This window comes from Mustelus asterias, chromosome 8, assembly GCF_964213995.1.
Source record: "Mustelus asterias chromosome 8, sMusAst1.hap1.1, whole genome shotgun sequence".
NCBI classification, from domain to species: domain Eukaryota; kingdom Metazoa; phylum Chordata; class Chondrichthyes; order Carcharhiniformes; family Triakidae; genus Mustelus; species Mustelus asterias.
The window spans coordinates 78,103,922-78,131,500 of NC_135808.1; the positions used below are offsets into that span (position 1 = coordinate 78,103,922).

General features: G+C 42.3%; 1 protein-coding gene across 4 annotated transcripts in view; it reads left to right on the forward strand.

The window, feature by feature from the left end:
- abl2 (c-abl oncogene 2, non-receptor tyrosine kinase) overlaps positions 1–17,048 on the forward strand; it is a 100,070-nt gene extending 83,022 nt beyond the window's left edge. For 2 of the 4 annotated variants that reach the window (XM_078218306.1, XM_078218307.1), the window contains exons 5-11: positions 4,786–4,870; positions 5,990–6,167; positions 6,406–6,590; positions 7,325–7,477; positions 8,677–8,766; positions 9,483–9,644; positions 10,418–17,048. In XM_078218306.1, the coding sequence (XP_078074432.1) occupies positions 4,786–4,870; positions 5,990–6,167; positions 6,406–6,590; positions 7,325–7,477; positions 8,677–8,766; positions 9,483–9,644; positions 10,418–12,129 (2,565 nt within the window). In that variant the 3' untranslated portion in view covers positions 12,130–17,048. Of the gene's footprint in view, positions 1–4,785; positions 4,871–5,989; positions 6,168–6,405; positions 6,591–7,324; positions 7,478–8,676; positions 8,767–9,426; positions 9,645–10,417 lie in introns of those variants that run through there. The other 2 variants (XM_078218308.1, XM_078218309.1) reach the window with 2 other exon arrangements.
- The last annotated feature ends 10,531 nt before the right edge of the window (positions 17,049–27,579 follow it).

Here is a 27,579-nt window from a genome sequence, read left to right on the forward strand (position 1 = left end):
CCCGAACAGGCACCGGAGTGTGGTAACGAGGATTTTCACAGTAACGTTTTTGCAGTTTTAATGTAAGCTGACTTGTGACACCAATAAATAACCTTAACGGTTTGCACCCATGACCAACAGGGCCACCTGATCACAGCCATTGCTTCATTGCTTTTGCAAACCAGAGTTCTGTTTTGGTGTTCATTTCTGTTTAATTTGTTACTAAGAAGTAATTTAACTGTAACAGCTTTTGTTTGAAGAGGGAGTTATAACTCCTCCCAGTAAACATTACACCTCATTTCTCATCCTCCATGCACCACATGTTCAGCAGAATGAGGAGGGTGGGATTTGAGATGAATCCCATGTTTTTAAAAACGCTTGTGACATTTAGGCCATTGACCACATGCCATTCTGCTTCGTATTAATGTTGTTCTCACAGCTTTCTTCATGACACAGCAGCAACAACCTTTGCAAATTTGCAGTTTAAATTTTGAACATGACATTCAAGCCATGATTTGAGAGTCTTAAATTTTCTCATCAGTGCAGCTGTATATTGCTATTTAAGGACAATTTTCGAACCCAGTTGTTTCAACCATCTCTGGGATTTAGTGTGTGTGCCAAGTATGTTGAGGGAAGTTTCAAAAATGAGAAGGCACTCGCATTCTCTTCAGAACAGATGAATCCAAGCCCCAAAGTGGTTTTGATATTGGGGAGACCCAGAGGCACTGAAGTTCTCCAGAGGAAGCCATCAGCCAAGTTGACTTCCACATAACTTCACCCAGAGGCAATTTGCTGATCACTTGCTTGCCCACACTTAGCTAAAATTTACTGCCTCTCCATCAGCTGATTGTAGGAGTGGAGTTTAGGGTGGCAACATGCGGTATCAGTGTCAACTGGCACCAGAGAAAAGAGGCCCTTCAGCCTATCTTATGTGCACTGTCATCAAGTACTTATCTATTCTAATCCCATTTTCCAGCATTTGGTCCGTAGCCTGTATGCTATGGCATTTCAAGTTGTGAGGGTTTCTGCTTCTACCACCCTTTCAGGCAGTGAGTTCCAAATTCCCACCACCTTCTTGATGAAAAGGTTTTTCCTCGAATCCCCCCCCTCCCCCCCCCCCATAACCTTCAGCCCAGGCAACATCCTGGTGAATCTCCTCTGCACCCTTTCTAGTACAATCACATCCATTCTAATGTGTGGCGAACAGAACTGCACACAGTACTCCAGCCATAGCCTAATAAGTATTTTATACGGCTCCATCATAACTTATCTGCTCTTACACTCTACGCCTTGGCTAATAAAGGCAAGTATCCTATATGCCTTTGTAACCACCTTATCTACCTGTCCTGCTGCTTTCAAGGATCTATGGACATGCACGCCAAGGTTCCTCTGGTCCTCTGTACTTCCCAGCATCCTACCATTCATTGTGTATTCCGTTGCCTTGAGTCCCCCCCCCAAAATGCATCACCTCACACTTTTTAGGGATAACTTTCATTTACCATTGTTCTGTCCATCTGACCAGCCCGTCTATATCAGCCTGTAATCAAAGGCTTTGCACCTCACTATTTACCACGTCACCAATTTTTATCATCTGCGAACTTACTGATTATATCTCCTACTTTCCTGTTTAGATCATTAAATACACCACCCAACAGCAAGGGATCCAACACCAGTCTCTGCACTGCACCACTGGACACAGGCTTCCAGTTGCAAGAACAACCTTCAATCATCACTCTCTGCCACTAAGCCAATTTTGTATCCAATTTGCCAAATTTCCCTAAATCCGATGGGCTGTTACCTCCTTGGCCAATCTCTCATGTCGGAATATATAGGTTAGAAAAACATGCTGAATTATTCTGTACCTGAATGCAAGAATTTTAATAATCATGTCGCAAATAGGGAATGTTTATGGGGTTCAGAGAAAGACAGTGCCCGTATGTATTAAGACAATATTTCTCTAGGTCTGCTGCTAAATTTTGTCTTCCTTATACTGATGTTGAAGTCAAGACGGTGTAACCTATCAATACTGCATTTGCTGGTGTCTTTAGTAAATAGAATATAACTTTGGCAGAAGAATGCAGCTGCTAAACAAATTTGAAAGAAGTCTCAACACCAGGTTAAAGTCCAACAGGTTAATTTGGCAGCGCAAGCTTTCGGAGTCTCGCTCCTTCACCAGGTGAGTGAGGAGTTGTGTTCACAAACAGGGCATATACAGACACAAACTCAATTTACAAGATAATGGTCGGAATGCAAGTCTTTACAGGTAATCAAGTCTTAAAGGTACAGACAATGTGAGTGGAGAGAGGGCCAAGCACAGGTTAAAGAGGTGGGTATTGTCTCCAGCCAGGACAGTTAGTGAGATTTTGCAAGCCCAGGCAAGTTATGGGGGTTACAGATAGTGTGACATGAACCCAAGATCCCGGTTGAGGCCGTCCTTGTGTGCGGAACTTGGCTATCGGTTTCTGCTCAGCGATTCTGCGTTGTTGTGTGTCGTGAAGGCCACCTTGGAGAACGCTTACCTGAAGATCAGAGGCTGAATGCCCGTGACTGCTGAAGTGTTCCCCAACTGGAAGGGAACACTCTTGCCTGGTGATTGTCGAGCGGTATTCATTCATCCGTTGTCATAGCGTCTGCATGGTCTCCCCAATGTACCATGCCTTGGGACATCCTTTCCTGCAGCGTATCAGGTAAACAACGTTGGCCGAGTCGCAAGAGTATGTACCGTGTACCTGGTGGATGGTGTTCTCACGTGAGATGATGGCATCCGTGTCGATGATCCGGCACGTCTTGCAGAGGTTGCTGTGGCAGGGTTGTGTGGTGTCGTGGTCACTGTTCTCCTGAAGGCTGGGTAGTTTGCTGCGGACAATGGTCTGTTTGAGGTTGTGCGGTTGTTTGAAGGCAAGAAGTGGGGGTGTGGGGATGGCCTTGGCAAGATGTTCGTCTTCATCGATGACATGTTGAAGGCTCCAGAGAAGCTGTCGTAGCTTCTCCGCTCCGAGGAAGTACTGGACGATGAAGGGTACTCTGTCCGCCGTGTCCCGTGTTTGTCTTCTGAGGAGGTCGGTGCAGTTTTCACTGTGGCACATTGGAACTGTCAATCGATGAGTCGAGCGCCATATCCTGTTCTTATGAGGGTGTCTTTCAGCGTCTTGCCAAGGCCAACCCCACACCCCTACTTCTTGCCTTCAAACAACCACACAACATCAAACAGACCATTGTCCGCAGCAAACTACCTAGCCTTCAAGAGAGCAGTGATCACTACACCACACAACCCTGCCACAGCAACCTCTGCAAGACGTGCTGGATCATCAACACGGATGCCATCGTCTCACATGAGAACACCAGGTACATGGTACATACTCTTGCGACTCGGCCAACGTTGTCTACCTGAGACGCTGCTGGAAAGGATGTCCTGAGGCATGGTACATTGGGGAGATCATGCAGACGCCACGACAACGGATGAATGAACATCGCTCGACAATCACCAGGCAGGAGTGTTCTCTTCCTGTTGGGGAACACTTCAGCAGTCACGGGCATTCAGCCTCTGATCTTTGGGTAAGCATTCTCCAAGGCGGCATTCATGACACACGACAACGCAGAATCGCTGCGCAGAAACTGATAGCCAAGTTCCACACACATAAGGACGGCCTCAACCGGGATCTTAGGTCATGTCACACTATCTGTAACCCCCACGACTTGCGTGGGCTTGCAAAATCTCACTAACTGTCCTAGCTGGAGACAATACACATCTCTTTAACCTGTGCTTGGCCCTCTCTCCACTCACATTGTCTGTATCTTTAAGACTTGATTACCTGCAAAGACTCGCATTCCAACCATTATCTTGTAAATTGAGTTTGTGTCTGTATATGCCCTGTTTATGAACACAACTCCTCACTCACCTGACGAAGGAGCGAGACTCCGAAAGCTTATGCTGCCAAATTAACCTGTTGGACTTTAACCTGGTGTTGTGAGACTTCGTACTGTGCCCACCCCAGTCCAATGTAGGCATCTCCACATCAAACAAATCTGGGACAGAAAGCATGGTCTTGCTAATCTTCCTGTGCCTTCATATGGAAGGGGTAAACAGAATCTGGTCACATGGAACAGAAAGAAAATAAGCGAGCATGCTATCTTTGTCACATTCCTGCACAAGCTTATTTCAAAAAAGCATGGAGGAAGGCTGGGAGCATACTATCCAGCCCACAGTGGTTCTGAGCAGCGCATAACGAAAATCGCCCAAATCCAGAAACAATCGGCTGCCCTCCTCCTTTTGCGTGAGAGCGCTGACTGGTGGTAATTAAACCTGAAGGTCACCATACCTGAGGTGAGGGGAAAGTTTTAGATAGTAGGGCCTTCATGGATAATCTCACAGATTAGTCAGCCCATGCTTTTAGCTGGGATATGCAGATGACATGAAGATTATCATGACAAGCAGATTATCCAACCAATATTCTTGCCAAAGTTATTGCATGACATGTATTACCCAGCACACATTCTTTTCTAGGGTTAACACATTGTATATGGTGGACCAAGAATCTGATGAAGCATGCCTTTTTAAAAAAAAAGTAGTGTTGTGACAAAAAAGGCTGCTTAAAAACCAAGTAACAATAAACTGCTGAGGTGTTGTACTAAGTGTGTATGTTGGAAATAATTGGATTCTACCATAGTATGCTGCTAAGGTTAATCTCCAGTCCTGAATAAGAATAGCCAGTGCTTGTTTATGGATGCTTCACAAATTTGCAACTTATGCCAAATAAGGTGCATCTTGTCAATTAGTAACCAATTGTCTATTTTTCCCCAAAAAAGGAGGACACAATGGAGGTGGAGGAATTCCTGAAGGAAGCTGCTGTAATGAAAGAAATTAAACATCCAAACTTAGTTCAGCTACTAGGCAAGTGTTTCTGGAATCTGTTGTCTTCCGATGAGAACTGGTCCTATGTTAACAATATTGCAGTTCACCATTTGGCTTGTTGATGAATATTTATTTTATTCCATCCTGCCACCACCTCTGCCTGAGAAAAGCCTAGTAACATGGGAATTATCTGTGCAGTGAGTGTGATCTAATGAGTTTTTATGTATTCAACTTATGCTGCATGTTAAAGCTTGTAAGCATTTCAAACTATAGCATGATTTCAACATGGTTAGAAGTAGTGTGAATATGAATTTAAGCCTTTGAGGTGGGAGGAGAATATTCTGTGCTGTGATCATTTTCTTCAAATGTATGTTTGTCAGCCTTGACTCAGTAGTAGCTTTGAGCCAGAAGGTTGAGTGTTTGTGTCTTGAGTACATAATCTCGCTTGACGTTTCGGTGCAGAATCTGAACTCTTGAGATGCTGTCTTTTGATTGAGACACTAAACCAAGATAAAAGCAAATTGCTGCGGATGCTGGAATCCGAAACCAAAAGAGAAAATGCTGGAAAATCTCAGCAGGTCTGGCAGCATCTGTAAGGAGAGAAATGAGCTGACGTTTCAAGTCCGGATGACCCAGCTAGCTTTGACAAAGGGTCATCTGGACTCGAAATGTCAGCTCTTTTCTCTTCTTACAGATGCTGCCAGACCTGCTGAGATTTTCCAGCATTTTCCCTTTTGGTCACTAAACCAAGACCCTGACTGTCCCCTCAGGTGGATGTAAGAGAACCCATGACACTATTTGAAGCAGGGAAGTTGACCACATTGTCCTGGCCAAAGTTTGGTCTTCTACTGACACATTCAAGATCACATTTTCTGGCCATTATCTCAATACCATTGTAGAATCTTGCTGTTTGAAAATAGAGTGCCACATTTCCTGCATTACAATAGTGCTAAAGTTCGGAAGTGCTTAATTTGTTGTAAAATGATTTAGGATGACTGTAAGTCGTGGAAAGCACAAATTATTTAAATAATTTGAGGATGGGTTACATATGAATTACCAATAGTATGCACGAGCTGATTGTCATGAAAGCAAGTTGATTTTGATTGCTGTTCGCCTATAGAGTGCAGATGGAAATAACGTGGTATTCTCTGCCTTTAGGTGTCTGTACTTTGGAACCCCCCTTTTACATTGTCACTGAGTACATGCCCCATGGGAATTTGCTGGACTACTTGCGTGAGTGCAATAGGGAGGAGGTGAATGCTGTTGTGCTCTTATACATGGCCACACAGATCTCCTCTGCTATGGAGTACTTGGAGAAAAAGAACTTCATTCACAGGTCAGACACTGTAAAGAATGCAGAGTATGCTATTAGAATAGCACTGAGATAGAGTCTCTCCCAAATATGTTAGCATGATGGATAACCCTTGAGAATTGCATAAAGATAATGTTGAAGTATCTCTGAAAATCCATTAAAAGTTTAATATTTTAATATTTAAGTGCTGTTTATGCTGCTGAATTACTTGTGCCAATGTTATGTGGATATTTGTTACGTTGCATTTGCTTCTTCATTCCAGAGACCTGGCTGCGCGTAATTGCCTGGTCGGTGAGAATCATGTGGTGAAAGTTGCAGACTTCGGTTTGAGCAGGTTAATGACTGGTGATACCTACACTGCCCATGCTGGAGCGAAATTCCCAATTAAATGGACTGCACCAGAAAGTCTGGCCTACAATACCTTCTCAATAAAATCCGATGTATGGGGTATGTACTACATGAGTATTTAATGAGCATTAGACCCACAGAGCTCAGTATTGTTAATTAGAGCTGAACTCAAAATTGTCTTTCACCTTTCGACCCCTGGTTAAAATCCAAACTAGGGATTTTTCTGTTGGAGTGGGAAAAGAAATCCAACTTTTTTTAAATTTGGCACCCCTCACTGCCCAATTCCACCCCTGTTGGAAATGAGTGGTGTCACAGTTTTCATCTTTTGGACGTAGGATGTGGTTTTTGCAGAAAAGAATGGAAGATGGTAAAATCTTGTAATATGTTTAACCAACTTTTACCATCATTGTTTGGGTGCAATTATCTTTCTGTGGGCAGTTTATGGTTTAACTGTAAAATTAAGAATTTATTATGAAAATATGTTAACACATACAAAATGTACGGCTTGAAGATTGGATGAGAATTGTATCTGCGCATCCTAGTTAAATGATTCTCTCCAATTATCCTTGTTTCACTTGAAGACTAGTTTTTGCAGTGCCACAGGAGCTGAGCTCATGTTGCTCATTAATTAATATTCTTAGTTGTTAAAGGGCTCATTTTGTTCTAATTAAAGATGATTTCTTTATTATATCTGAGACAAGAAAATAGTGTTTGTAAAATATTGAATATCATAGGAGAATGCACTTCTAGTAAATAGTTCATTCGTAAATGGTTCATTAGCTGAAAGATCAGATGGTATTTATCCAATTGTCTATCTTTACATTTCTCCTCAGCATTTGGAGTGTTACTGTGGGAAATTGCCACATATGGGATGTCTCCATATCCAGGTATCGATCTGTCTCAGGTCTATGATTTACTTGAGAAGGGATACAGAATGGAGCAACCAGAGGGCTGTCCACCCAAAGTCTATGAACTGATGAGATCATGTAAGTAACAGTATGCCAATTTTGACAGTAGTAGTGGCAGGTCTTTCAGCAAGCATTGATTGTGTGTTTTTCAGTGCAAATGTATAGAATCTTTGGAAATCGTGGTCTAGATGTTCCAGTGTCCAAATGGTCATAATCTGGAGGTAGCCCAGATTTTAAGTGGTTGCTACACCAGAATTGCACAGAATGTGTCCTGTGTCTGGAACCCTCTGAATCTCTGATTTAAAATCAGATTTGGGATTGTTCCTACTCACTTAGCAGAATAGTTACCCAGGAAAGATTAGAAGGATTTAGAATCATAGAATCCCTACAGTGCAGAAGGAGGCCGTTTGGCTCATCGAGCCTGCACTGACAACAGTCCCACCCAGCGCCTCTTCCCCCATAACCCCACATATTTACCTAACTAAACCCCCTGACACTAAGGGGCAATTTAGCATGGCCAATCAACCTAACCCGCGCATCTTTGGATTGTGGGAAGAAATCGGAGCACCCAGACGAAACCCACGTAGGCGGGGAGAATGTGCAAACTCCACACAAACTGTCACCCAAGGCTGGAATCGAATCCGGGTCCCTGGCGCTGTGAGGAAGCAGTGCTAACCACTGTGACACCACGCCACTCTCCAGTTCTAACTTCTGGACTGACCCCCGATTCCCCCCCCAAAATCCCCACTGACAACTTTTCTGCCCCCCCTTCTGACACTCTGATTCCTTCATCAACTGCCCTTCCGATTCCTCACTGGCTGCCATTGCCATTCCCCACCAGCCATCCCCCTTCACGGACCACCCTTGTGATTCCACCCCTCCCCCCACCACTGACTACCCTTGTGATTCCCCTGCTTAGTAACCTCACGATTTCCCCCCGCCCAACAGACTATGCTTCTGATTTCCCCGCTGCAGCCCTTCCGACCGCCTCCTCTCCCTTCTCCCCCCCCCCCCCCCGCCCCACAACCAACTACCCTTCTGGCCAGCCCTCCCTGCCCACCAACTAACCCTGCTCTCAGCTCTGATTACTGATTTATTGTGAATCTTTTAGTAATACCTTATATTTTTTCCTACAAAAGTGATTGTAATCTATTTACTGTAGTGCACAAGTCATTTTTAAAATCTAGTTGGTGCTACTCAAGAAGAGAGAACTGTAATTCATGTGGAGAGATGGCACGAATCCAAGATATTTATTGTGCCTATTTTCCTCACTTAAGGTTGGCAGTGGAATCCTATGGAACGCCCATCATTTGCTGAGATCCATCAAGCATTTGAGACCATGTTCCATGACTCCAGTATTTCAGAAGGTAAAAGAAAAATAATTTTAATCTTTTCCAGCACTATAGTCCTTACATGACTCAATATGGTGGTCAATACTATGTTGGTCCAAGAACAAACAACTTTGCTGTCAGTTAGTGTCATGAACATAAGATTTGTATGTGGATCAAATTTGCTTTGAGGTACAACTTTCTCTTCCCATGGTGCTGCAGAATTTAGAAGCTTGTTGATCCTCAGAGGAAACAGCAAAGTCAAGTCAACATTGCCACCATCAAACAGACAAACTGCTTCTGATTCCTGAATTGGCAATCTGTAAGCAGAACAGCAAGGGTCTTCTTGAAAGAAGCAGCTGTGATATATTGATAGACTGTCACTTTATACTCAGTGGCTATATATGTAAACCCTCTAAGGGCCACTGAAAAATTTGTGACATCAATTCAAGGCACCAAATTCCATTTTTCTTTAAATCACAATGAGAAATAAGATCAGCATACACAAAGGAAAAAGGGTGCGAGAAGACTGTCAAGTCATTCCATGTTCACCCTGTACATTAAACAAGGCACTGTCAGACAAACCATGTCCAACAGCTCCAGTGCTTGCTTGTGTTCTCTCTCTCTCTCTCATGTACACGCACACTCACTCTCTACCTCTCTCACTCCTATCTCATTTTTATTTTATATTTTTATAAGTTTTGAAGATTAAAACCAGAAATTCAAACTTGTCAGTACTCCTTTTCCTCTGGCAGAAGTTGCAGAAGAGCTTGGAAAAACTGCTTCTTCAACTGTGATCACCCACCAGCTTCAGTTACCCCTGCTCCCAACAAAAACTCGAACACTAAAGAAAAATGCAGAAAATAAGGAAAACATGGACATGGATCATCCTGCTGTAGCTCAAACCACGGTGCCAGGTACTTGTGTCACCTTTTTGTTGTTTTTTGCATTTTCTCCTTTTACATTTGCCCCTCTCTGTCCTTTCCCCTGAGCTAGGTTACTAGGTGAACAAGTCACAGTCATGCCCACTCAATGGCACCAATTGCACCCACTGTAATTGCCAACACACTGTGTAAATGGTCGAATTAGTCCAAATGGCAAACTTCTCTTTATTCCCCAATAACATACATGTGTATATATATATGGATATATACAAAAAGTTCCTGGCTAATGTCTCTCAAAGTTTATTTCACGTGGTTATATAAAGATGTAGTTTGTGAAGTTAACAACTTGACCACAACTCTTGGCAATTTACTTCAAGTTTAATGTGTGGATACAGTGCAAATCTGGAAGACTGAGATTGATTTTTGAAAGTCGCACTTTTTCTGGAGAAATTGCAGAAAAAGCATGATCTTGGCAAAAAAATTCAACCAATAAATGGTGAATTTGATTGACTGCAATGTACTGCAGGCTTCCATGCAGCATTGTTTCTCACCAAGAGCTTCAATTTAGTGGCATTAGAAACTGAATGTAAAGATGATCCATTTATAAAAACAAAATATGTTATGTTACTATGAGTGGTTATGTTAATTTAGAGGCTAGAAAATGAACTGAAGTTTACAAGATTTTAGGAGAAGCCAAAGAAGGAAAATTATAAAATGAAACAGAACAATGATGAACATGAATTGATCATACACTTTTTTTCTCACATATGGTGTTACATTTGTTTTATGTTTCTTTTTCTCAATAGGAATGGGAACAAACACAGCCCCCTGTAGCATCTCCCCAGCATTGCCCCGTAAGCAGAGAGATAAGTCTCCCAGTGGTCTCTTGGACGATAGCAAAGAGACGCTGTTTACTAGGGATAGAAAAGCTGGCTTCTTCAGTTCCTTTATGAAGAAGAAGACTGTCCCTATGCCTCCTAAACGCAGCAGCTCCTTCCGAGAGATGGAGAATCACCCACACAAAAAATACGAGATAACGGGTAACCTTTCTTCTTTCTCGTCTTTTCAGCACTCAGATGGTCTTACATTCGTCCAGTCACATGCTGATGGGAATCACGCGCAGGCTAGGTGCTGTGGAAGGGGTTCTGTGCAAAGAAATGGTGGTGTAACTAGTGGAGGGTGGGCAGGATTTGCAGGATTTTTCACTCCACGCTTGATAAAAAAGACACTTGGCATAAAAGCTGGGAAGCCTTCAAGTAATGATGATTCAAGCTTGGAAGCCACCAAACCTTTCCCTCGGTCAAATTCTACTTCTTCCATGTCTTCAGGGCTGCAGGAGCTGGATCGACTTGCCTTGACTCTTCCTAGAAATTGTCACCGCAACAGAATTCAACTGGAACATTCAGTCCCCATCATCTCTAAAGAGGAGGGACCAGGAAGGTTGACAGATCCACTACATAGAAAAGCAGAAGATGGAATTTCTTCATCGAGAGACAAATCAAAAGCAAAGCTCTTAGCAAGGGCTGCTGCAACACCTTCCCTCAGGGCCCATGCAGGCAATGGAGACAGTGATCTTTCACAGAACCTAAATTCAATGCAAGTTGGGCGTGGAGAAACAAATAGTAGTCATTCCAGTCCTATAGGCATGAAAGAGGATGTGGAGAAGACAAGTTGGTCCTCTCCAGTAAAGATTGCTGCAACGCTCCCAGCAACTCATAACCATAAAGTATCTGTCCTGATATCTCCAACTTTGAAGCATGCTCCTGCAGATGTACAGCTGATTGGAACAGATTCTCTAGGAAACAAATTCAAACTGCTGTCAGAACACCAGGTTGCCGCAGAAAGGGAGAGGCCAAGACTTGTAAAACCAAAATGTGCACCACCCCCACCCCCTCCACCTTCTCTAAAACTATTGCAACCTCCTTCGAGCACAGGTCTCAACAGCACAGAAACAGCAGAGGACTGTGAGAGCACATCAACATCACAGCAGGAGGTTGATATTCATGATGAAAGTGGCAAAAGGCCAAACATGGCTGTGTTAGGGAAGATCTCCAGACCATCTCTGCCACCCCCTCAAGTGCCTCCATCTTCTTCATCCATTCCCATGGCAGTTTCCTCCAAACTTGCAAATGGTGCCTCTGTAAATACGGGTACTAGAATTTCCTTAAGAAAAACCAAGCTGCCACCAGAGAAGGTGCCAACAGAAAAAATCAGCAAAGAAGCACTATTAGAGTGTGCTGAGCTTCTCTGCAATGTCATCGACAGTGGCTCAGAGTCCATCTCCAACAGCCAGTTAGTTGAAGCGGGATATCGGTTGCTTGATCATTGTACTGGTTACGTGGACTGCATTACGCAGATGAGGAACAAGTTTGCTTTCCGTGAAGCTGTAAACAAATTAGAACAGAGCCTGCATGAGCTCCAGGTATCCTCCACAGCTTCCACTGGACTTCCTACAAACCCTGTGCTCAGTAACTTACTGACATGTGCTAAAGAGCTAAGTGATATTGTGCAGAGGTAGCCAAGATGGCCATACTGTGTGTGAGGTTTAGTGACTCAAGTTTATGATCTGAAGTACCTCAGCAAATGTTCAGCTCTTCAATGTTTACAGATTCATCTCTTTCAGTCAGTGGAGTCCTGGTTAGAGCTATCTGTGCATAGTGAGACTGCGGGAAGGTTGGGGGGAACATTATTTTCACTTTTTACTGGGTGAAATGCTACTCCTGATATTAAATGCATTTGATGGAAAAGGTCCAAAACCAGCTATTTTGAGTCAGGACCCAGGTAAGCTTTTTTCCCCCCATAATGGACAGTTCTAAGGGACTTTTCTGAAAAGAAAGTCAAACCTAACAGTTTTAGAATATCTAATAATGCGATTATGATCAGTTAGGTAAGTGCAAAAAACAAAGCAAAGTCTTGTCACTGGGCTTATTTTGTGTACTTATATCAGTACACTATCCTAACCAGTTTGCTTTAATGTTATCCAAGTGCTGCTTATGTGGTAATGTTAATTCATCCCCAATTATTCCCATCACCATCAAGAGTGGTGCAGGTATCAAATCTTCAGGCACTTCATTGCATTGGTACATGGTGCAAACCTCTCTCCAGCATGACCAAAATGTCAAAGACAAGTTGTAATCTGCTTTGTCAGGTGTTTTTCAGAGTTCCAATAGACATAGTATGGAAGTTTATGTACCACTATTAATCTCTATTGAAATAGCCATGACAAGACTGCCAGTTAAAGCATGTTGACTTCCTCTTCACATATGGTGATATAATGCTGACAGTGCCTCTTGGAAGTACTCTGTTTCTCATTCAAGGACAACATGTAGGCAAAACTGTAATATCAGAGGCCTGTAGATTTAATTCAAATTGATATTTCTGTAATTCCCACCATATAAGTACTTTCCCCTGCAACTCTCTTTTTGGCTACAGTATTGGAATTTCATGGTAACACTACTTCAGAAAAGTCCCTCAGAACTGTCATGGGATTAAAGATGTGCCTATGTAACGTTACTTCTCAGAATGGACCTCATGTTTCTATTTTTAATGAATGGAAAAAAAATGTTACATGCAGAATCTGCTGTGACTTCAGAATGACAATGTGAATTGTATTTCCTTGGGATTGCTACGTGAATCTACTGTGTTTGCTGTGAGTGTAGAAAATGACATCCCTAAATCATGCACACAGTCAAGTCAGACCTCTACTGCAGTCAATATTTATGACAGTGAAACCCCTCTCCCCCTGCCCCATGTACTCACTCTGTGGTGTTGGAACATCTTGAAGGTCCCACAGGAATATTGCATCTGTTTTTTCTCTGTTCACAGCAATAGATTATACAAAGAAAAGTGCACATATTTTTGAATCACTTCCTCAGTCACATGTTTTGTGCAGAAAATAGTTTCTCTCATAAAGGAAATTTAGTCGGTAACAAATACTGGTGTTTCTCTCTGTGTGCAGCTGCCACTTTCCCATTATGATGTGTCTGCTAAAGACAAGCTTCTCAATCCAGGGTTCCTGTCTATAAATTAGAAATGATTAGCTCTGACAAACATCTGGTTCCTTTTAATCTTCTCGCAGGCAGACATTTTAGATTAATTTTATCAGTTTTAATTTTTTTAAATGCAAGCCCAATGCAGGGCCAGTATCCCATTCTTGTAACTATATATTTCTCTACCCCATCACATTACCACTCCTGAATGTGTGCTTAGTTCTTTTTTGAGGTGGTCCAATTAATTCATGCCACTGGAGGATTATTAAATTTTCACTCTTTCTGCATTCAATCCCTCATGCTCATCACTGCCTCTCACAGTAGCCACAAAGCATGTGCACGGGTGTTACACAAAATCATGTTTGTTAAGGCCATATATTTAATGAGAGGAACTATTGTTTTCTGAAGAGAAACTGTTGAGCCTTAAGCTGTGCCCAGAACAAAGATGAATTGCAGCCAAGGGTGTATTTCATGTTGGGATTTGGAGTTGTGACTGTATGCATGAGTCAATACCAAGGCAACACTTAATAATATGTGGTGTTCAAGTTCTAAGTAAAGGGGAGTCTCCTTGTACCATAGAGCACGGATAATTAGGAACATGACAGCAGCCTCTCAAGTCACTTTCCCTCACCATATGCTACTGTTTGTGCTAAAAGTAGGCAAAATACTGTCTTTATGAAAACACTAAAATAACCTTGCTGTGTCCAGTGAAATGCAGAATTTCTATTTTTTTTATTTTGTTGAGTGCTGTGACCGTCCGATCGTGTTTGCAGTATTACCTGTGGACTGTCATTTCAGACTGTTTGCTGCTGATAATTTGCAGAAATACTCTGTGTGCATTTATACCAAAGGCCACTTGGTTCAGTCATTTTTTTGTGCAATTTAGGCTGGGTTAAACTCATTTCTGGTTTCATGGGCAGATCTGCAATTGGGTTTTTGGGTTACTCGATCTTGATTTTGTTGATTCTTTTCACATTCCGATTTTCCTTAGGGACACAACAAACCCTTCTTTGTGTCCTTCAGCCATGAGCAATTCATTGTTTTAAAATGTTAAGATAATTACAATCCTTACAATTAGTAAAATTATCCCCGGGTAAAATTCTGAAGCTCTAATTATAAAAGTTAAGACTAAGGTTATGAAGAAACTGAGCCCCAGAACCACTGTGTCTTGATAGCTGTTGTTTTCATATTTAAGTATAAAATGAACATCTGCCTGCTTTGAAACTGTAAGTCCATTAACCTTGGTAATCATTTTTAAAAATGTAATGAAATCCTCCTCGTATGTTTGTGAGGATGTTAAAATGGGCAAAACTATGCTGACATGTGCAGCTACAGTTTGATCCCAACCAAAAGAACACACTTGTTTAATTTCCTTAGTCATCAGGGTAAAATTGACCAAGACCAGGGATAGTATTTAACCGATTCTTATCCCACCCTAATGGGTTCAGCCCCCAAAAAATTACCCATACTTTTCTTTGCTGGCCCTTTGATCTCTCTCGCATCAACGGGGTGATGGTTTCCACAAAACACCGTGAACTAAGTTTACTTGACACATCAATCGTTTCGATGATAAGAAAGTGATTAACCAAGATCACAACTAAAATATAGAAGCAAGTATCAATTAAAACCGAGGAGGTATAGGAACATTGGCACAGGAATAGGCCATTCAGCCCATTGAACCTGTTCTACCATTCATTGACATCATGGCTTTTCTTGTGGCCTAACTCCATATACTTGCCTTTGGCCCCTTATCACTTAATACCTCTACTTAACAAAAATCTATCTCGAATTTAAAGATAGTAACTGATGTAGCATCAACTGTCGTTTGTGGAAGACCGTTCCAAATGCCTACCACCCTTTGTGTGTAGAAGTGCTTCCTAACAATTCTTCTTAACAGTCTGGCACTAATTTTTAGACTATGCCCCCTCATTCTAGAATCTCCAACCAATGGAAATAGTTTACCTTTACCTTCCCTGACTTTTCTTGTTAGTATCTTAAAGACTTTGATCAGATCACCTCATAACCTTCTAAATGTGACTGTGAATAAGGGATCATAACATTCATGGCTTGCCTCACCAAGAATCCAGTACCTATTCTTTTCTCAGTAATTAAAAACTGCTGTGATCTTCATTGCATTGCAATATCCTGTTACAATCACACTGTGTTCTTAGATGTAAATTTAAAGCAGAATGGAGCTCTTTTAATCCAGATTAGAATTTCAAATTGTCAGAAAATGTTTTAATTTTTGTTACCTGATTCTGTAATTTCAAAATTATTCGTGCATTAGTCAAATCATGGTGTGAAATCCCAAATTGTAATCACAATCAGGGTCAGCCTTTACTCCGTTTTTTAAAAAAAGTTGTCCCTGAGGCAGAGGTTATGGGTTCAAGTCCCTTTGCAGAATTTTGAGTGGATAACCTAAGATGACAACTGAAGGAATACCACGCTGTTGATGTGTATTCTTTCAGGCAAGCTGACAAACCTTAGGTTTGGTCTACCCCGTTAGGTGGACACTACTCAAAGAGCAGACATCTTGTGTCCTCGCCCCTCATCAATAGACATCACAGAACTTATTACAGTATCTGGGCATTATCACATTACTGTTGTTGGGACATTGCAGAGTAGAATATTTGCTTCCCACATTTCCCTAAGTTACAACAATGACTACCCTACAAAAGTAATTAATTGGCTGTAAAATTAATTGCTGTGTTGTGAGATCGTGTAAGTCTCTATATAAATGCAACTCCTTTACAATGAGGTTACGGAAACTATCACATGGGTGGGTGTGGTGGGGCGGTTGGTGCAGGGTGGGATGAACAATTATTTTGTTTGCATATGGATATTTGTCAGGTTTTTGCCACAAAGCAGAAATGAACTTATCCCAGCCTTTTAAACACTCTAAGATGTGTAAATATGTGAATTTATCAGGGGTTTGAGGGATGGCAGAACTACCAGAATGAACACTAAATGACACGAGCAGTATTTTGTTCTTTTTGTACTATAAATATGTTTGAGTTTGTAATTAAATTATCACAGAATTATGAATCAACTGTGTTTTCGGCAGTGTTGGCTTGATGTACGTATGGTTAGAATCCATAAGTAATGCATCATTCTCTATTCCACAGTTAGAAGAAAAACTCAGCATTTAAAACATCTTGCAATGAATTGTTTTATCGTCAAATAGTCATTTATGATGGGTACGTGTTCTCACTTCATTGTTTTGTTGTTCGTAAGCTCTTGCAATGCTCCAAAATGTTAAATATTTAAATCTATGCTAAGTTGAAGGTGCTGAAAATTAATTTATTTTCATTGTGGTTGCAATGTTCAAACCCCCACCCACATGTCAAAGCACTTTAGTATCATTTTTATTTCTAAAGTGCATTTGCCTGAAATGTGTTTTTCTGGAGAATACTTTGCAGTAACTTTAAATTGATATTTTGTTAATCTGTTCCATGTTGGAGTTTTTTCTAAGACATAAGTTATGTTGGTGCTAATAAAGATCTCTCCAGTTATGTATAAGTTATTGGACACCATACCATCGATGAAGATCTTTCTGCACCCCAAGGTCTAAGAATGCCAATGAAATTGATTACACAGGTACTGCTGATCCCACAGTGAAACTTCTCAAAATGTCCCCCTATATGTTTTATAGACTACTTCTATCCAGTAAAGTATACCATGAAATATTATACAGTAATCTCAAATATGAGCCAGTTACATATGGCCACATTTTATGCAGAACAAGTATCAGATTTTAGAAGCACATTTTTATGTTACCATTAAGTTTCCATATCTCTTAAAACGATTAGCACAGTTTTAAACATATTGAAGGAATGTGAGCTTCTACAACGCTGCTATATGAACAATGCACATTTTGCAGCCTAATACAACTACTTATATTCTTGTTACAGCATTAAAAGTACCTTTCTGGTCTAATTTTGAGCAGGCTCTGGTTACAAAGGCAGACTGAATGAAACTGTTCAGAATAATAAGTAAATAGCTCAAATTCCTAATCAAAAATTTAAGCAGGAAATTGTCATTTTTGTGATAGCTTGGGTTCAATTGGAGTAAGTATGGAATGTTCAGTTACCAAACTTCCAATAATTCTGAATTCAGATCTTTAATGTGTAGCACTGAGACTTAAATGTGATGGCTCAGATAGTTTGCTGTAGGATCATAGAAACCCTACAGTGCAGAAGGAGGCCATTCGGCCCATCGAGTCTGCACCAATCACAATCCCACCCAGGCCCTACATATTTACCCGCTAATCCCTCTAACCTACACATCTCAGGACACTAAGGGGCAATTTTAGCATGGCCAATCAACCTAACCTGCACATCTTTGGACTGAGAGAGGAAACCGGAGCACCCGGAGGAAACCCACGCAGACACGAGGAGAATGTGCAAACCCCACACAGACAGTGACCCAAGCCGGGAATCGAACCCAGGTCCCTGGAGCTGTGAAGCAGCAGTGCTAACCACTGTGCTACCGTGCCGCCCTGAGATTGTACATCGAGCCAAATACCTAACAGTCTTCTATCTAGCTTGTGTCTGTCATATTGGCATGTCTCTGTCATTGATTCAAAATTATTTTATAAACCCTAAAGTTATTGTGCTAGAATTTTAAATTTAGAAGGAGATGCAATTTTGAATGTCCTCAACAGACGTACTTAACTGTCTATTTCACTTTGAGAATAATCATATATGAGACCACTGGTTGCTGCCTTGGAGATGTGCCAGCAAGTTCTCTCTCATTTGGAATCAAATTTGGGACTCCAGACTAATTTGATAGATTTTATTGAAGCAATTGCAGAACTTCTAGAACAGTGTGATCATTTATTGGAGGTTGGGAAATGAGGGAGAGAGGAGAAGAGGGAAGCATTTTGGGGTATGCATTTTATAATGGTCTAAGTGGCGGAAGAAAAGATTAAAAATAAACAGGTTATTTTCAGGTTGGCATGTTGTTACTAATGAAACATTGCAAGGATCAGTGTTGAGACCGTAGGTATTTCTAATCTCTGGTAAGTTAAATTGAGAGCGCAAAATATAATTAAGATCCTGACTGTACAAGGCTTGGTGGAAAAATAAATAGTGAAGAGGACGTGAGTCTGTAAAGGAAAGTAGACGGGTTAAGTGATTGGGCAAAATGTTGGTAAATGGGGTGTGTTGTGGGAAATAAGGTTATTTGCTTTAGAGGGAGCAATAGTGTTATGACTTGGATGGGATGAATGCAGTTTGTCTAACCCCACTACTCTGCAGTCACACCATTAATTTAAAAGCTTAATTCACTCACCAAAAAAAGCCAATTATTTGCCTTCACTACTGTTAGACCCAGACTAAAAGTGACTTTAACTATGCTTCTTTCAGTAAACTAAGAATGATGGATTTATTATAAATCAAAACATTTTCAAAATAAGTTGCAAGAGTATTATGACCATCTCGTCCCAGTGCATGCACGCACACAGCTGCTGGTCCAAGTTGATGTCTGAAGATTGATAACTACTCACTCCTTACCTGAAATTGCATGCACAATCATAAGTGCTTTGGAAGTTGTCAGAATTGTATTCCGCAATGTTCATGTAGTGAAATCTCCATCTACAAATTGCTGGGCTATTTCCAAACTTAGGTGGAGGTGAGTGTTAATATTTGGGATCTTGTCCATTTGTGATTTTGCTTCCATTTGCGCAAGCCATTTAATTCCAGTATTTCGCACCTTTATTGTATTTGGTGACCTTCATTCTTATCCTTTGAAAAGATAACAACAATAGATTTAACTTGGAGAACAAAGGCTTCATACTCTTAGAAACATCAAGAGGATTACTGTGACCAGGTCAGGTGGACAAATTTGGCAAGATAATTGAGATGTGCTCGACTGATGAAAAGGATCATGCCTTTCATACACAGTGCAAGTCTTTATTTCCATTTTATTTTCCTTGAAGTCACCTACCCACACTTTTCTCTGCAGTCCTCCAGTACTTTGCCCAAGTGGCTATCTTTAAAATGTATGGTCCCAGACAATCGAGCACAGAGGATTAATACCAAGTTAGATTCTGTTCTGAAAATGGGATCCCCTGTCATGATTGGGTCAACTTCGTGCTGAAATGTTCATCAGGTTTTTTAATCTGAAATGGCAGTGCGTTTTGCCAGAATGAGTGTCACGTCCAGTGACGTTTTTAAATGGCATTAATAGAAACTGCTTTAAACATTGCCCCATGGTGTGGCCACAGCATTAATACCATGAGTCTCAACGATTCTTGGTGTAGCAAGCTACCAAAAAGAAAAGAAAGAAGGTGGTGGTACCAAATCATAGATATCTGATTCACTTGGCAAATGTACTTAGCCTTGAAATTATCAACCTCACTGAAGTGATCATACCCTACAGTAAGAAAGAAAATGTAATTTTTTTCTTGTTCATGGGATGTGGGTGTCATTGGCCAGGCCAACATTTATTGCCCATCCCTGAGGGCATTTAAATGTCAAGCACGTGTGTCTGGAAACACATAAACAAAGAACAGTACAGCACAGGAAACAGGCCCTTCGGCCCTCCAAGCCTGTGCCGCTCCTTGGTCCAACTAGACCATTCGTTTGTATCCCTCCATTCCCAGGCTGCTCATGTGACTATCCAGGTAAGTCTTAAACGATGTCAGCGTGTCTGCCTCCACCACCCTACTTGGCAGCGCATTCCAGGCCCCCACCACCCTCTGTGTAAAAAACATCCCTCTAATATCCGAGTTATACTTCGCCCCTCTCACCTTGAGCCTGTGACCCCTCATGATTGTCACTTCTGATCTGGGAAAAAGCTTCCCACCGTTCACCCTATCTATCCCCTTCATAATCTTGTACACCTTGATTAGATCTCCCCTCATTCTCTGTCTTTTCAGCGAGAACAACCCCAGTTTACCCGATCTCTCCTCATAGCTAAGACCCTCCATACCAGGCAACATCCTGGTAAACCTTCTCTGCACTCTCTCTCTAAAGCCTCCACGTCCTTCTGGTAGTGCGCAGAACTGGACGCAGTACTCCAAATGTGGCCTAACCAGCGTTCTATACAGCTGCAACATCAGACTCCAGCTTTTATACTCTATACACCGTCCTATAAAGGCAAGCATACCATATGCCTTCTTCACCGCCTTCTTCTCCACCTGTGTTGCCACCTTCAAGGATTTGTGGACTTGCACATCTAGGTCCCTCTGTGTTTCTATACTCTTGATGGCTCTACCATTTATTGTATAACTCCTCCCTACATTATTTCTTCCAAAATGCATCACTTTGCATTTATCTGGATTAAATTCCATCTGCCACCTCTCCACCCAATTTCCAGCCTATCTATATCCTGCTGTATTGCCCGACAATGCCCATCGCTAACCGCAAGTCCAGCCATCTTCGTGTCGTCCGCAAACTTGCTGATAACACCAGTTACACCTTCCAAATCGTTTATATATATATCACAAATAGCAGAGGTCCCAGTACAGAGCCCTGCGGAACACCACTGGTCACAGACCTCCAGCCGGAAAAAGACCCTTCGACCGCTATCCTCTGTCTCCTATGGCCAAGATGTGGAGATGCCGGCGTTGGACTGGGGTAAGCACAGTAAGAAGTCTCACAACACTAGGTTAAAGTCCAACAGGTTTATTTGGTAGCAAATACCATAAGCTTTCGGAGCACTGCTCCTTCGTCAGATGGAGTGGATATCTGCTCTCAAACAGTGCACAGAAATCAAGAAATCAACTTGATTTCTGTGTCTGTGCACTGGTTGAGAGCAGATATCCACTCCATCTGACGAAGGAGCAGTGCTCCGAAAGCTTATGGTATTTGTTACCAAATAAACCTGTTGGACTTTAACCTGGTGTTGTGAGACTTCTTACTGTCCTATGGCCAAGCCAGCTCTCCACCCATCTAGCCACTTCTCCTTGTATCCCATGAGCCTTAACCTTCTTAACCAACCTGCCATGTGGGACTTTGTCAAATGCCTTACTGAAATCCATATAGACGACATCCACGGCCCTTCCTTCGTTAACCGTTTTTGTCACTTCCTCAAAAAAACTCCACCAAATTTGTAAGGCACGACCTCCCTCTTACAAAACCATGCAGATATCCACTCCATCTGACGAAGGAGCAGGGCTCCGAAAGCTAATGGCATTTGCTACCAAATAAACCTGTTGGACTTTAACCTAGTGTTATTAAAACTCTTATTGTTCTTAAACTGCTACAGTCGTGTGTAGGTACACCTACAGTGCAGTTACAGAGGAGTTCCAGGATTTTGATGCAGTGACAGTGAAGGAAAGGCGATATATTTCCAAGTCAGAATGTTGAGTAGCTTGGAGGGAAATTTGCAGGTGGTAGTGTTCCCATGCATCCCTTGTCCTTGTAGATGATAGTGGTTGTGGGTTTGGAAGGTGTTCCAGATAATGACATTTGTTTTCAGGTAATACAGCCTCCACAACATTATTCAGCTTCTTTCAAGGTGAAGCTCCCACCTAATTACTAGGTCCATCTCTTGATTCTTCCCTTTCTTCCCTTGTCTTCTCTGTCTCTATTTCTGGGAGATAAGCTATCACGTAATGGACTACAGCTTCTGTACTGTGGCAACCACAGTCGAACTGTCACTCCACTCCTACTCTGAAATGCAGCCGCACCTTTCTTGATCAATCTTCCAACTTGGGCTGGGTGAGAAATATGTACTTCACGGAGATCCCAAGGTCTTGTGTTGAGGGCACCTAAGTTGGAGATAATGAAGCCCCAACCCCTTTTTTTTTATAATACTAGCTGCCATAAAACAGGTATATTTAAAGATCCAGCCCTAGTGTGTGAAGTGGACAGGACTGGGGAAAGTGGTCCAGTTGTGGGGGCAGGGGGGTTGTCAGGGAGTGGTCAGTACATAAACCATCAATGGTCAGTGGGGAATGATGAAGATTGGTGTTGGGGGGGAGGTGGGAGAAGTCACGTTAGAAAGGGTGTTGGGGACTAATGTGAACATATGGATCAGGAGTAGGCCACTCAACTCTTGGAGCCTGCTCCACTATTCCATAACGTCATGGCTAATCAACTCCAATAACCTTTCTTCTGTCGATAACCTTTCTCCCCAGATAACCTTTCACCCATTGCTTATCTGGAATCTATCTACTTCTGCCTTAAAAATAATCAAAGACTCTTCTTCCACTGCCTTATGAGGAAGAGAGTTCCAAAGACACTCAACCTTCTGAGAAAAAAATTCTCACCTCTGTCCTAAATGGGCAACCCCTTGTTTTCAAGCATTGGCCCCTAGTTCTAGATTCTCCCACAAGTGGAAACATCATCTCCACATCCACCTTGTCAAGACCCCTCAGGATCTTGCATGTTTCAATCAGGTTGCCTCTTTCTCTTCTAAACTTCAACAGATACAGGCCTAGCCTGTCCAACCTTACCTTGTAAGACAATCAATCAATCCATGTATTGATGTAGGAAACCTTCTCTGAACTGCTTCCAACACAATTCCACCCTTCCTTAAATCAGCAGACTAATACTGTACTCAGATGTGGTCTCATTAATGCCCTATATAACTGAAGGATAACCTCCCTACTTTTGCATTCAATTCCCCTTGCAATAATTAGCTTTCCTAATTACTTGCTGTACCTGCTACTAGCCTTTTGTGATTCATGCACTAGGGCACCAGATCCCTCTGCACCTCAACTCTGCAATCTCTCTCCATTTAGATAGTATGCTTGTTATATTATTCATGCCAAAATGAACAATTTCACCATTTCCCAATTATAATCCATTTGCCAGGTCTTTGTCCACTCAATAAACCTCTCTATATCCCTTTGTAACCTCCTTGTGTCCTCTTCACATTTACTATCTTGCCTATCTTTGTGTCATTAGCAAATTTGGCAGCCATAACTTCAGTCTCTTCATCCAAATCATTGATATGAATTGTAAAATGTTGAAGCCCCATGCTGATCCATGTAGCACACCACTCGTTACATCTTGCCAACCAGAAAAATACCCATTTCTGCCTACCCCCTGTTTCCTGTGAGCCTGCTAATATGTTACCCCTACACCATGAGCTTTTATTTTTCACAATCTTTGATGTGGTACCTTGTCTAATTTCTTCTGGAAATCTAAGTACAGTATATCCACCAATTCGCCTTTGTGTAAAGCATATGTGATTCCTTTCAATAACTCCAATAAATTGGTTTTAAAAATGATTTCCCTTTCACAAACCATGTTAGTGCTGGCTGAATACCCTGAATTTTTTGAAATGCCCTTTTAGTAATGTGTTTACTGGCCTCTAGTTTCCTGCATTCTCTCTCCCTCCTTTGAGTAAAGAAGTTGCATTTGCTATTTTCCAATCTAATGGAACCCTCCCCATATCAAGGGTATTTCGGAAAATTCAAATCAGTATTGACAAGAACTTAAGAACTAGAAGCAGACGTAGGTCATTCAGTCCCTCGAGCTTGCTCTGCCATCACTCGATTATGGGTAATCTCATCATGGCATCCACTTTTCTCATCCTCCCTACAGTCCCCACTCTTGTCCACACAGGGAGCAAGAATCTCAAACCTGTTGGACAAGGGCTGAGGCTCCTGCAACCCTACCTCCCAGATACCTCTACCTGCGTCACTCACAGTTACACCCTCCTCTGCCTGACCACTGGCCAAATTAAAGGTAGTTAATCTACCTTTGGTGTTGGGGGGTGCAGGCACCTCTCCCCTTCCCTGATGTATCGCAGTGTCTGGAGCTCAGACTCCAGCTCATCAACTTTGAGCCTGCATTCCATGAACAACCAACACATACTACAGATTTGTTCACTAGGATGATGGGGTCCACAAGCTCGCACATCATGCAGGTACAACCCATTCCATCCCTATTTTATTTGATTAGTTTTTAACTTGGTTTTTGAAAATTTACAATTGGTTTTTAGCTTGTTGATCTGTAAAATATTTCTCCTTTATTACGTTTACTCTGAAAGCAACTAAGAATAGGTCATTCAAATTACCAGTTACTTAACAGCCAACTAAATTAATGTTTTCCTATGATATGACTCCTGATTTTCAAACTCAGCCTACTGTCCCAGTAGAGGTGTCTCTCGCAGGTCTGGCTGTCTCAGCACCCAAGAAGGTAAGTGAAGGTTCTGAGTCTGGCTCTTCCTTTATCCTCTCCTCTGTACAGTGTCCCCCTTACAGGTTCGGCTGTCTCCAATCTCGAGAAGGTAAGTGAAGGCCCTGAGCCTGGCTTTCTCCTCTGTACAGTGTGTCCTTCACAGGTCTCGCTCTCTCCACTCCTGGAAGGTGAGATTTCCACTCCCAGAAGGTGAGATCAAATATCACGCTGGCTACTACTTTCAAGAACTTCGGATGAAGTCCATCAGGACCTGAGGACTTGTTGACACGCAGCTGCAGTAATTTCCTTAGTACCACTTTATGTTTGTAATTTTCTCACGTTCATCTCTCCCATTTCCTGATTTTGTTATTTCTGAGATACCAAGTTACAGGTCTCTATGATGAAGACCAATACAAAATACTGGTTTAATTCATCTGTCATTGCCTCATTTTCCCTGATTAATTTTCCCCACACACTTTCAACGGGCCCAACTCACACTTTAACGTTTTAAAATTATCTACAGAAACTTACTACCTGTCTTTCTATATTTCTAACTGGTTTTCTCTCGTACTCTGATTTTTCTTTCCTTATCAATCTTTCAGTCTTTTTTTTTTGTATCCTGTCCAATCTTGGGACCGGCCATCCAGCTTTGCATCATTATACACTTTTTCTTTACATTTGACATTATCTTTATTTAGTTCATTCGAGGATGGTATGTTGCCTACTGGATGCCAGGGTCCGTGACGTCTCGGACCGTGTCTTCCGGATTCTTAAGGGGGAGGGGAAACAGTACACATTGGTACCAACGACATAGGTAAGAGAAGGGACGGGGAGTTAAAACAGGAATTTCGGGAGCTGGGTTGGAAGCTGAGAGCCAAGACAAAATATGTGGTCATCTCTGGTACGTTAACGGTGCCACGTGATAGCGAGTTGAGGAACAGGGAGAGAGTGCAGTTAAACATGTGGTTGCAGGGATGGTGTAGGGGGAGGGTTTCAGATACGTGGAGAATTGGAACACATTCTGGGGAAGGTGGGACCTGTACAAACAGGACGGGGTGCACCTGAACCAGAGGGGCACCAATATCCTGGGAGGGAAATTTGATACGGCTCTTCAGGGGGGTTTAAAATAATTTGTCAGGGGAGTAGGAAAAGGAGCTGTAGTCCAGAAGTCAATGTTGAGGGTGGTGAGGTATTGGGGAAGGTATCAAGGTCAAGGGTGGGTACTGGTAGACAGGAAGGTGGGTTGAAGTGTGTCTACTTCAATGCAAGGAGCATCCGGAACAAAGTAGATGAACTTGGGGCGTGGATTGGTACTTGGGACTACGATGTTGTGGCCATTACGGAGACGTGGGTAGAACAAGAACAGGAATGGTTGTTGGTCGTTCCAGGGTATAGATGTTTCAGTAAGTGTAGGGAAGCTGGTAAAAGAGGTGGAGGAGTGGCATTGTTAATCAAGGATAGTCTAACGGCTGCGGAAAGGCACTTCGAGGGGGATCTGCACACTGAGGTAATATGGGCTGAAGTTAGAAATAGGAAAGGAGCGGTCACGTTGTTAGGAGTTTACTATAGGCCCCCAAATAGTAATAGAGATGTGGAGGAAGAAATTGCTAAGCAGATTATGGATATGTGTGGGGGTCACAGGGTAGTTGTCATGGGGGACTTTAACTTTCCAAATATTGATTGGAACCTTTGTAGGTCAAATAGTTCGGATGGGGCAGTTTTTGTGCAGTGTGTGCAGGAGGGTTTCCTGACACAATATGTGGATAGGCCGACAAGAGGTGAGGCCACATTGGATTTGGTACTGGGAAATGAACCGGGCCAAGTGTTAGATTTGGTTGTGGGAGAGCACTTTGGAGATAGTGACCACAATTCGGTGTCTTTTATTGCAATGGAGAGGGATAAGGCCGTACGGCAGGGCAAGGTTTACAATTGGGGGAGAGGTAATTATGATGCAATTAGGCAAGAATTAGGGGGCATAAGATGGGAACAGAAACTGTCAGGGAAAGGCACTAATGAAAAGTGGAACTTTTTCAAGGAACAAATACTGGGTGTCCTTGATAGGTATGTCCCTGTCAGGCAGGGAGGAAATGGCCGAGTGAGGGAACCATGGTTCACGAAAGAGGTGGAATGTCTTGTGAAAAGAAAGAGGGAAGCTTATGTAGGGATGAGGAAACAAGGTTCAGATGGCTCGATTGAGGGTTACAAGTTAGCAAGGAATGAGCTGAAAAAGGGGCTTAGGAGAGCTAGGAGGGAACATGAGAAGTCCTTGGCGGGGCGGATCAAGGAAAACCCCAAGGCTTTTTACTCTTATGTGAGGGATAAAAGAATGACCAGGGTGAGGTTAGGGCCGGTCAAGGACAGTAGTGGGAACTTGTGTATGGAGTCAGTAAAGATAGGCGAGATGATGAATGAATACTTTTCTTCAGTGTTCACCAAGGAGAGGGGCCACGTTTTTGAGGAAGAGAAGGTGTTACAGGCTAATAGGCTGGAGGAAATAGTTGTTCAGAGGGAGGATGTACTGGCAGTTTTGAATAAACTGAAGGTCGATAAGTCCCCTGGGCCTGATGAAATATATCCTAGGATTCTTTGGGAGGCAAGGGATGAGATTGCAGAGCCTTTGGCTTTGATCTTTGGGTCCTCACTGTCCACGGGGATGGTGCCAGAGGACTGGAGAGTGGCGAATGTTGTTCCTCTGTTTAAGAAAGGGAATAGAAATGACCCTGGTAATTATAGACCGGTTAGTCTTACTTCGGTGGTTGGTAAATTGATGGAAAAGGTCCTTAGGGATGGGATTTACGACCATTTAGAAAGATGCAGATTAATCCGGGATAGTCAGCACGGATTCGTGAAGGGCAAGTCTTGCCTCACAAATTTGATAGAATTTTTTGAGGAGGTAACTAA